Raw genomic sequence first — 11,565 nt, 5'->3', positions numbered from 1 at the left:
AGTGATACAGCTTAAAATACTGTTTAAATGTGCTTCAAAAGTTGGTGTGTAGGTATTTTGAAGCCATGCTGAAAACTAAAAGTAATATATTTTTCTTCCTAGGGAATGTCTTAGATAATAAAATAGCCCACAGATTATCCACCTACCTTCTATTAGAGGTGGAGAGTGACACAGAAAGAAATCCCTTAATATATAAGCATGGGTGACTCAAACCAAGCCATACTCACAGAGAATTTCTCACTGAAATTACTGAGTTGACATAAAATTTGCATTTCTCTCAGTTATATGAGCATATATAGCATTACTCCTCAATAAAAAGAGAAAAATAAGAGAGAATAGATATTTCTTCCAAGAAAATTGACATAGTAGTTGAACTAGGCAATGTTCACAATATTTCACATACAAGGATAGAAAATACTTATTTTCACAGACAAGCTTCATGTTTGTATGGGTTACTTATTCTCTCATTGTTTACTAAGTAAATAGTATGAATTTACGTGTTGAAAGTCATAGGGGTTTTCTGATAAGTAGCTTCATTTCAGAGGCCTTGATATAAAAATCACAGCTCCCAATTGTTTCTGCTTGCTGACACAGACTTCCTAGTGGTAGGCAAAATGGCTTTTCATTCTGTATTTCTGGTTTTCTTAGCTGGCCTGGCACTTTGCTCTGAAGCTGCACCACCGGTAAGTGTCTCAGGACTGATGTATTCCAAATTCTTTTCTTTTATTACTTTTAATTAGTGTAAGCAAAAAAAAAAAGATATATACATATAAAGAATGTTCTATTATTTTACTATTATTTTGATTTTACATTATGTACTGACTGTAGTTCTCTGATGCTGCTCTTTTCTGGTCCTTCTTTCTCCTTCTCTAGAGATTAGTGAGAGGACTGTATGGGTAGAGAAGTAGTGCTTGTCATTAGACAGCAATTACATGAAAAATAGCATAAGACAAGAAAGGAAAAACTACCATATTCACTAGACAAAAAACCTCGATCATTCACAGCATAAAGAACAATCTGTGTCATGAGGAATTTAATCTCCTGCTGCAAAATCCATGCTGGAGAAAGGCCTTCTCTAGATTTCTGTCTCACTGCTCTGCCCACTACAGCCTAATCCCATCTAAGTAAAGAATAGAGCTAAAGTCAGGATTCTTCTTCCAGAGGGTTCATTTATCACAGGAAAGCAAGCTAAAGACTCAGATGCTTCAGCCTGAAATTCTCCTACAACAGTCTTGTCTCTCTGATGGCTTGAGAGGCTACCTAGAACAGAGGCTAGACAGTGTTAGAGGAATAGAGTAGGTATTTATTAAAAGGCCTTCAAAGGATACACCTTGGCCAGTATAAGAGCCTGGCCCTGACTCCACCCAAGATAGACGATGGGTCACACATTTTCACACTTTTATAAGTTTTGCTCCATTTACATATTGGGGTTAATTGTCCAATTACAGCTCCAGGTTCTGAGGTCCCATCCTCCCAGTTTGCTCTCCTCAGTTCGCTGTTGTTTACACTTTTGGGCTGAAGCTGCAACAGTGTCCTTGATTCTCAGGCTGGGAAAGGATTGCTTTGTCTGACTAAACTGTGAAGAGAACTTGCTAACACTTTCTATGAAGTTCAAAGTCACACATTAATGCAGTACAGGATCTGAAAAATACAAAAACTAAAACTTAAGGCGTCATCTCCCTCCTCAACTACTCATTTTTCCCCTCAACTCTCTTTGGGAAAATAATACCTGACTAATATTGTTGAGGAATAGGACTTTCACTGAGCTCCCAGGGTGTAAAAATCAGGAAAATCAGTGGCAGCCCTTCTTGCCAAAGCCTCACAGGTAACAGCAGTGAGGAGCCCCTGCCTTCCAGAAGAGGAATCTGGGAATACTGGCAGTATAGATACATGCTGATATATTGGTATGGTACTGGACAGGGCTCCTGGCTGTGGAACATCCCACATTGTAAGAAGGAAGGAATGAGAGGGCTCTTAATCTTTAACCATCTACATCACAGTTCATTTCACAATGATTAAATGGATATCAATGACTGCTATCTTGGATCATCCCTGATCAGCACGTTCCACAAAACTCTTTTCTCACTCTTCATCTGCAGAAGGAGGTAAGGTCAGAGCCCTGATTCAACTCTATTTTTGAAAAGGTAAAACATCAGGCTATAATCACTCCTTGTGATGAATATGTTGGGATGAAACTACAGCCATCCTGTATTTGAAGGGAGGTTTCCCTCTCCTGTCCTTGTGTAGTGCCAGGGTTGATGAATTTGATTCAACACGCTGTTAGAGAGTCTGCATGTGGCACTTATCATGTTTACAGCAGAACTGTAACTCTGTGGCAAGAGAGATAACTCTATGGCAACAAGGTATCAGAGGCTCTCAAATCCAGAAAGCTGTGCTCAAATTGCCAGCCCAAAATACAGAAGAAGAGTTGGCAGATTTTTAAACATTCCCACTACCTTTGAGGATGTATTTATTTCCTGTTGAAGCCACAATATAGTTACAACTTCGTGCTGGATATGATGTGTAGCTAAGCCATGCCAAAGAAAAAATAGAAATGTGGTTTCAGAGCTGCAGTGCCTCCCTGGTGTACATGGCTACATGCCAACAGCACCTGAAATCTTCCTTCCTGGCTCCACCATATCCAGCCCCCAGAAATCTCCAGATTATGTTTCCTCAGCACAAAGCAATCTTCTCATGGAAAATATGATCTCTACTGCAGATCTGAAGAATAAGATTCCTCACTGCTTTATGATGCACCATCACTTACCCTCCTTGCAACATAAACTCTCTCTCTTCCTGTTGCAGTCCCCCCTTGATGCCAAGCATCCTCTTTTTGTAAAAGTTGTGGATTCAGTCCGAGGAAGTCCAGCTTCGAACGTTGCAGTTAAATTATACAAAGAATCTGCAGATGGATCTTGGGAACTCTTAAGTTCAAAGTAAGTCACACTAAAATAATGAGTGGAAGATGGGAAAGGCAGTGGGAAGAGGCCAAAAAGTTGAAAGAGCAGTCCCACATTCTCTGAAGTGAGATGTCTGCTTTGCTCAGAGGAAAAATAACATACAATTGAATTAACTTGCTGCAGACTGTCTTTTAAATGCACTACAGTTTCAACTGCCAAAATGGTTTTATAACGTTTTATAATTCCTATGAACACAAGAAAGTAATTTAAGCTATCCTTTAATTCAGTCATCACTTCTCTTTAATTTCATTACAAAGGTCTATATTACCTTTAAGTACCCAGCAATGAACTGCAGCACTGTTACCACAAGAATCAGACAGACCCTTACATTTTGAAACCAAGACTCTGGTTGAGAATACTACCTTTATTGGCCATTTTCTGTCTTTCTAAATGGATTTTCATTTCTTACAACACCACAGTTTTAAAAGGAAACTGTTTTGAATATGTAACACATCATATTTGATAGCCTTCTTTACTTCAAGGTAAAGGACTTAGCCAAAAGAAGAAAATTTGGGGATAAATCTTTCTCACCTTCTCCCCCACAGAGAAGCAATCACACTTCAAATAACAAAAAAGAATCTCCAGAGGTATAAATATTATCATGTCTTTTAAAAAACATAATTGTAGAATTTAAAATGCAGATCACATTTTAAAATTGCCCTCTATTTTAGTATATGTTAACACTTAAAAAAATAAAAATCATTTTTTACTCAAAGTATAGTCTGAAATTAAATTGGAAAAATTCTTATGGAATACACAGAATGAGCATTCTTTATTCACCAAGCAATATTCAACTTCCACACTAAGCTCCTCAGGATACATGCAAAGTCTCACCTGAGAATTTTCCAGGTATGCTAACAGTCTATTCCACCTTAAAAAAATAGTGAAAAAGGGCTCTCAGGGGCTAAAGCTGGCATAGCCCATGATTCAACCATGGAATCCCAGACTCAGATGCATTTCTAGAAATCCCAGTAGAAACTGTTTATATGGCTCTTTGGTGTCGTGGAGCAGTGGGCTGGCACAAGCATCACTGCTCCCATGTGTCCTTGAAAAATAGAGACACAGCAAAGGCCACACATGCTTGTACAATGTGGGAAAACAATCTATTCATGTTGTACTACTTAAATTGCCTCACACCCCCAAGTGAGAAGACAATTTCACACATATTCTACCACTGTAAATGTGTGAAATTTTTCAGCAAGTGTTCAGTTCACTTATTTTCATTTCTGAGCTTAGAGACTCTATATTAAGATATTCATAACAGCTGGATGTTGACTGAAGTATTAAAAACACATTTAACATTTGAAACAAGGAGCAAAGTAACCTCAAGATAAGGTAAGCAAAAGTCATGCTAATACTAAATCAACCTCCCCTGCCTTGATAATTTATAAATAATTGAATGCTAGCAAGAGGTCCTGTAACAAAGGTTCTCAATCAAAGATGCATTTGGTATTATCTGAAAAAGCTTATTAGAGAAGTGACCAGTTATCTAGCAATGATCAACCTCTGACAAAGAAAAAAAGAGGCAATTAAATGGATATAAAACTTCTGATAACTGACTACAGAGCATCTTGTCAGATATAAATAGTATTCTATACTTTATTTTCTAAGCTACATGAAAAAACAAATCAATGCAGTAATGCACTGCACAATGACATTATTTTTCTCTGCATGTAATTTGAACAAAATATGTTCAAAAAAAGTTTGGCAGCTAGAAAACAAGACAGTAGTCTTTAGATACCCAAATCAGGCACTAGCAGCTCTGTTATTTGTGGATAACCTACCCAATAAAAATTACCTAGTAAATACCTAAAATGCCTAAAAATACCCTAATATTATAAAACTTCTTTCACAGAAAGGTGTTTCTAAAAGGGGCCTTGTCTGAGAGTCAGCATTCAGTATTGCTTCTGGACCCCTAAATGGGTTGATGTTCAAAGATGTATGGTTTCATCTATCTAGTACTAGGGCTTTAGGTAACAGTGATAGCACCTTCAAATCAAACAAAACCACCTGCTTGTTGAGGCCAGTACACACCACAAGGAATTCCATGAGGCTACACTGCTAGCTGACCTATGGTCCATTCAAATGGCAGATCTCAAATTTCTAACAGCCAACTGTAAACAATATTTACACTGATAAAACAACTCAATACATTTAAGGAAGAAAGAAAACCATGGAAAAATCAGGACAGTTGACCCTACTTAGCTACACTGAGTGCATCTTAGAGCTTCCACGTTTCTTACAGCAGTGGTGAAGTTTCCCTCTGAGTGGGTTCATTTAATTAACTCCAAGACTCTGCCAAGAGTCTGTGAACAGTAATGCCAGTTTTTGGCCCACCCCCAGACCATGCAGCTAGTGAGATGGCAGGCAGCCATCTGCTGTGGTCACTGTGGAAGCAGCAAATGCCAAGACAAGCTCTGAGGCATCCATAACACAGATGGACATAAGCCATTCCAGATCAATAGAAATATTCATCCTATTACTTAAACCACACATCACTCAAGTTCAATTGCTAAAAACTGCATCTTTTTCAGGCTTTTAACCAAGCTATAAAACTGTGTTCTTCTACCCTTACACAGACAAACCAATGACAAAGGAGGCCTCCCAGAGCTTACAACTAAAGAACAATTTGTAGCAGGGTTATACAAGCTTGAGCTTGACACAGCCTCTTACTGGAAGAGTCTGGGCTTGAATCCCTTCCACCACCATGCTGATGTGAGTATTCCTTTTTTTCCACTACTTCAGTCACAAAGAATAAAGATACTTAGTATGTATGGACTTAAGGTACTAATTGCATATGTTGAACTTTAATTTCACTTTAAAATATTTTCACACTAACACTTTAAATCCACAGTCTCAAATATAAACATAAATATGTTTGTAACAACATATTTATGACAGAACCTAGTCCTGGATCCCCAATAAGTCTCAAAGCTCCTAGATATGCCATTTATGGAGAGGTTTTCCATCCTTCTACCTCTACTTAAGTGCATGATTATTTTTGTGATTATTCTAAGTGTTTGAGGGACAACAAGTAGATTACTCTGTGAAGTCCCCTAGGAAAAGAATGTATCTGCCTTTTGCAGGCAGAATTTGTATGGCTACAGATAAAGTTCATCATTTAGATTTTTTTAAAGACAACAAAATTATGAACTATGTTTTGGATGCTTGGAGCTCCAGAAAAAAAAGGTTTGACATGCCTCTTTAATTTGCATGGGACAAATAAACTGGTTGGAGGAAGGTGTTCTAAACCGGGTATCAAGTGAGGCCTGCTATCTCCTTCCCCTCAACAGCATTAGTGTTTTCAGTAGCAGCAGTTCTGTATTAGTTGCTTGTTGGACTGTGACAGATCTGCTCAGCAGTTCCTTATCTCCATGGAGAAAAGGTAGTAAACACCTGGATTAAATTTTCTGTCTTCCTGAAATAAATGAAAGATGGCATTCTTGTACTAGACAATAATGGTTAATGCTGGATAGCTTTGCCTTCTGTGGGAACTGAAATAAAAAAGGGAAGATGAAAGATTTACAGCATGCAAGTAAATTTATTGTATATCAAGATAATGGTTGACTGGAAATTAATTTAATCTGCAGTGCAAGAGGCTTCTTTCTTAAAAATAAGCCTCAGTAGGGAACACATTTTGCTCAGTTCACTGGTTGTTTCATAAATCTTTTTTATTAATGTTGAAAGGAGCACAAGCTGTGCATCACAGAATACTATTAAACAGCCTATTTTAAAAGCTGACACCTCTCATCTCACAACACAAAATAATGTATTATGTGGAGTGAGAAATCAAAGGACAGGATGTGCTGGTCAGGGCTGTGTTAATAGGGCTGTGCTAAATTATTCATAAGTAAGGTTATTATCATGATGTGGCCAAATAACTAATGCAGTCCTTATCTAACACCGGATTTTGAAGTAGAACTAAAGAAACTCATTGTTTTATACTCTGGCCTAATGATAGCTAGTGTAGCACTGTTTAATTCTGTTCCATGAAGAACAGAACATGGTAAGAGCAACAAAAGCATTCCAACATTGAAAGACTGGGCAAATTGGCCAGCTTTTCTTTATTAATAAAGAAAAACAATGGGGTTAATAGTAGACCTTTATAAGGGAGCAATTAGGAAACAAGAAAAAAAGTCTTGTTGGTATTTATGAATATCAACAAGAAAATGCCAATTTGGATAATAAATAAATTTAATGAAGTCTTAAATAATGTGATATTTATATTTTTAACAAAGGGCATTTAATCTGTGGAAAAACTGTGTTACAGGCAGTCACAGTTCAGAGTGAGAATATTTCTGAAGTGTCATGTGAAGTTACATACAATGATCACAATGGTTCCATCTAGGCTTTTATCTAGAGATCACTTCTCATTTTGTCTCATATTTATTTTTTTCTTTTTCCAGGTGGTGTTCACAGCTAATGATGCTGGAAATCGGCATTACAAGATTGTTGTTGTCCTTAGTCCCTTCTCTTACTCAACTACAGCAGTAGTTAGTGAGCCAGTGGAATAAAAGCTGACATGAAGTATGAAAATTCAGTTGTGTAAATTAAAATTTCCATAAATGATAAGAACTTAGTATCTGACTGTACTGACAGCATTAGATTTCATAGTAAATCACTAACAGTAAGTTTTTTATTCACTTTGTTAACTTTAGGGAGAAAGTGCATTGACTTTGTTTTCAAATACTCTTCTGAATAAAAGTATTCTGCATTTCTGTATTGTCAATGTTGCCTTTCTGAGTAAAAGTTTAGGGTTTGAGAAAAACACATTAACCTTAGGAAAAAATGTGTTGAAATTCCCTTATGGGCACTCTGAGAATAAACCAAAGTCTTCCATGAAGTTGATAAACTACTTTTCTTCTTGCAAAGGAATTGAACATAACACATCTCTGAAAGGTGTCTCATGAAAAGTAAGCAGACAGAAAATACAATCCACCACTACCATCTCCTATGTTTTATTAATGAAGCTTACAACAGATGAAGTCTCATGGGATGATTACTTACTCAGGGACCCACATAATTATCAGATAAACTCACCTCTGAATTCTGATTTTGGAGACATAGAAGTGAAAGCAGGTAAAGGTGACACCATCATGGAACAGCATTTAAAGATGCTAAGCAGGTTGCATATATTTAAAATGCCTTCTTTCCTCTTTTCCAATATATCATAACTGGTGACACTTTCAAGAGCAGACCAGAAACTTGTGTTTCAGAAAAGTACATTGCTCAAATATGCCTGAACAAGCCTATTCATGTATTTCCAGAAAATTCTGTTCCCAGTTAAAGTACTCCTCAAAATTACTTGCATACCTCAAACCATCAGACACTTCTGTAATAGCTGTAAAATGCAAATAAAAATAAGGATAACTGATGAATCCTGAGAAAATCAGTTTCCTATTTAATGACAGGAGAAATATGGATGAACCTTCTATTCCCATTCTAGTAATCCCCTATATAGGAAAGAACCCTTAGGAGGTTCAATAGAATAGCAACCCTGTCTTGGAAAATTATGCAAGGTTGAGTCACTTAGCCTAATAAAACCAAAAGATGAAAGCCTATAAATACAAAGAAAGGGAAAACACCCTAGCCTAAGCAGCCCAAGCCTTGATCCCATCACAGCCTAACCTGATGAATATGGACAGGTGTGTCCTTCCTTTTTGTTGTTACTTTGGGGTACTGAGCATTAGAAAAACGAGCACTTTGTCTAGAAACAAAAAACAAAAATGATATCTTTTCCACAGAATCTCAGAATAAACAAACCAACACAATCTTTAGAACATTATATTTCATAAAAGACAATGATAAAAAAGTACAAACATTTTCATGAACAACAAAAAAACCCAAAACTATGATAGTACACAGGAAATTCCCAGCATTTGTTTCAGTGCATTTTTTTCATTAAGCCTATCTTACATACCTCTACAAATAAAATAATCTTAAGTACACTTCCGCTTGCTGATATGCAATGGATCCTTTTAACTTTTTTTAATAGTTGGCTCATTAGTAACCCACTACAACAATTAGTAAACATAACAATAGAAAAATAGAGTGGCAAGATCTAAGAAAAAGGACATTTTGCTTTTCAATATACTGCCTATTTGCAAAATGACTTTATATTTTTATATTCTCCTACTTAAATTGGAAATACAGAAAATGGGCTTGAGAGTATCTTAGCTCTTAAAATTTCTGTAATGCTTTCACTTGCTAATTTGTAAGACCTTCAGGATCTTGTAAAATACTCCCCTCTCCTTCTCCTTTCATGTCACTCCTTGAAGATGTCCCTTATTTGCCTTGTCAGCAATGCAAAAGCCAATGTGACTGGCTTCTCTCTGCATTTTACAAGAACCATGAAATTATCAAAAGGAACGTGCACAATGCTTAGTTCTGCATCGTATTTATTCTGTTTGAAGGCACTGTCTATGTTAAAATTCACTACAGAAGAGTACTGAGTTCAAGCAGGTAGTATACAAACACTATTTTGATGTAATTTAAGATGGCAACTTCTAAAACTTCCCAACAAAATGATAAAAGGTATTTAGAGAAGAGTGTTGGTCAACAATTCATAATTTAACATCCATCATTTTGGGGCACCAAAATGTAAACTTTTAAAGAACTCAGCTATATGTCACAATCCATTCACATACTGGTTTAAATCACATTTTTCTAGGACCATACATGATCAATCACTTAAAGCTGTAAAGTTATATTAGTTCAGCCACAGCATACATGTAATACAGTATGTATATATGTAAGTATATATACATATATATGCATTAGGTTTTCTTTTTTAATTGCACATAAATTTCACAGAATGCCTAAGAAATGGGCACAAAAGCATGCTGCAGAAAACAGTACAGACCTACAGTACCAAAGGATGTTTCATAATCATGGGTGTGAAATTATAGGTGAACCTGTACTGAAAACCAGAAACCACTTCAAAATTACATGAGGGATTTAAAAATTTATTCAGCTGTTCTTAAAGGACTGTATTAGTCCCCTATGAAATCAGACTAATTGTATTTTGAGGATATAATTGTTCATACTGTGTATTATCTCTGCTTTCTCCATATGCTTTAGAATGTCCTATACACCCACTTATAGAAAAATCTATCAGGAGGTGAGCAAAACACTTAAGCATGCTTTTGAAGGATGTTTTCATCACTTCATGCTTTTAGTTTTTTTCATTGTATTACATCATTCTTAAAGGATATTAGATTAACTATTAGATATTAAGGTAATTCCAGTATGGCATAAAATATCCCTTACAATTGTTCTCAACAACTACGTTAAATAATAATATTTCTACTAAATATTTGGGTGCCTACAGCTAACCTCATAATGTTACTGAAGGATGGCTAAGGGCAAAATTTGCTGCTGGGATGCCAAAGAAATCAAAGGTGTTTATGGCAAACAAAATGTACAAAGCACCACACCATCTGAGGCAGCAATTCAGGAAACCAACATATAGTAATGACTCAAAGTTAGGATTCACTCTTACAGAGCACTCTATGGATAAACAATCCTTATTATATGTACTGCTCTCCATTATTTATGGGAGCAGAAGTCAGTCTTTGGTTCCTAAAGAGTTGAGTAACTGACAAACAAAACAGTTTAGTATATCTTGGTCACTATATTTGCATTAACATAGAAAATAAATGACCTGGTCCTTTTCCTTTGTATTAACAAGCAATGTAAAAAAATATAAGGAAAGATAATAATGCTTAGCAGTGGGATACTTCTAGGTAGCATAACATTACAAGCAAAGAGAAAATAAGAAGATAAGGAAAGAGGTTAGTTATTCCTACATTTAACACCACAAAAATAGAGAAACAGGACCAATCCTTAGAGGGACTGTGCAACCTCAATCTCATTGACAGTCATCGACTTGAGGATCCTCAGTGCATCATAGAAGCACTCAGCACTCTACCAGAATAGGCCCTTAAATAGCTATATTGAATAATATATTAAGAGTGGAATTTTAAAATGCACTTGGGATTGGCCTGCTTTCTGTTCTGCTTATGTCATCACCATCCTCATCAGCAGAACAGTGAGACCAAAACTGTGCTTCTGAAAATCCCACACTGCAAGCATTTGAACTACTAGAACTATGTTTTATAATTATCTTAAAAATCTAACTATAATATTCTTCCAATGAAGACACATTTTTGGCTCTTCTGATTTTGGAGGAATAAAAGTGCTGCTTAACTAGAATTAAAAAAAAAAAAAAAAAAAGAAAAGAAAAAAAAAAAAGAACAATACCAAAATACTGTACGCACCCAGACACATCATTTTAGGCATTAAAATCCCTGACATTGACACTAGTGGCACACTTGGAAACAGTTAAGAGTTCCTGTAGATCTTAATATGCAACAACTGCAAGATTTTCTGTAATACACATGCAATATGCATATAAATACAATTCAATGGCAGGCAGGGTATTCATACAATTTTGCTGGCAATAAATAAAATTAAAAGCTTTCTTTCTAGCAGGTTCATATAAGAAATTACTTTTCTATATAGTTATGCAGGAGGCCTAGAGCTCAAAACTAGTATAACAGTTTACAGTCATAGCTGGCCAACAATTAATATTTCCTTCATTTCA

General features: G+C 36.1%; 1 protein-coding gene across 1 annotated transcript; it reads left to right on the top strand.

The window, feature by feature from the left end:
• The first annotated feature begins 489 nt into the window (after positions 1–489).
• Positions 490–7,678, top strand: LOC130249860 (transthyretin-like). Its single transcript, XM_056484996.1, has 4 exons — positions 490–683; positions 2,806–2,936; positions 5,540–5,675; positions 7,367–7,678. Exons 1-4 carry the CDS (start codon positions 615–617, stop codon positions 7,472–7,474), a joined length of 444 nt encoding a protein of 147 aa, XP_056340971.1. The 5' UTR covers positions 490–614; the 3' UTR covers positions 7,475–7,678.
• The last annotated feature ends 3,887 nt before the right edge of the window (positions 7,679–11,565 follow it).

The sequence above is a fragment of the Oenanthe melanoleuca genome, chromosome 2 (genome assembly GCF_029582105.1).
Source record: "Oenanthe melanoleuca isolate GR-GAL-2019-014 chromosome 2, OMel1.0, whole genome shotgun sequence".
Lineage (NCBI taxonomy): Eukaryota > Metazoa > Chordata > Aves > Passeriformes > Muscicapidae > Oenanthe > Oenanthe melanoleuca.
The sequence above is the reverse complement of the archived record's forward strand: the minus strand, read 5'-3'. Positions and strand labels throughout refer to the sequence as shown.

What these genes read in the sequence shown, in the direction of transcription:
- LOC130249860 (XM_056484996.1), top strand. Translation starts at nt 615, where the DNA reads ATGGCTTTTCATTCTGTATTTCTGGTTTTCTTAGCTGGCCTGGCACTT. An exon ending in TGGGAACTCTTAAGTTCAAA is followed by an intron (nt 2,937 to 5,539) that starts GTAAGTCACACT and finishes ACCCTTACACAG; the next exon opens with ACAAACCAATGACAAAGGAG. An exon ending in CCTTCCACCACCATGCTGAT is followed by an intron (nt 5,676 to 7,366) that starts GTGAGTATTCCT and finishes TTCTTTTTCCAG; the next exon opens with GTGGTGTTCACAGCTAATGA.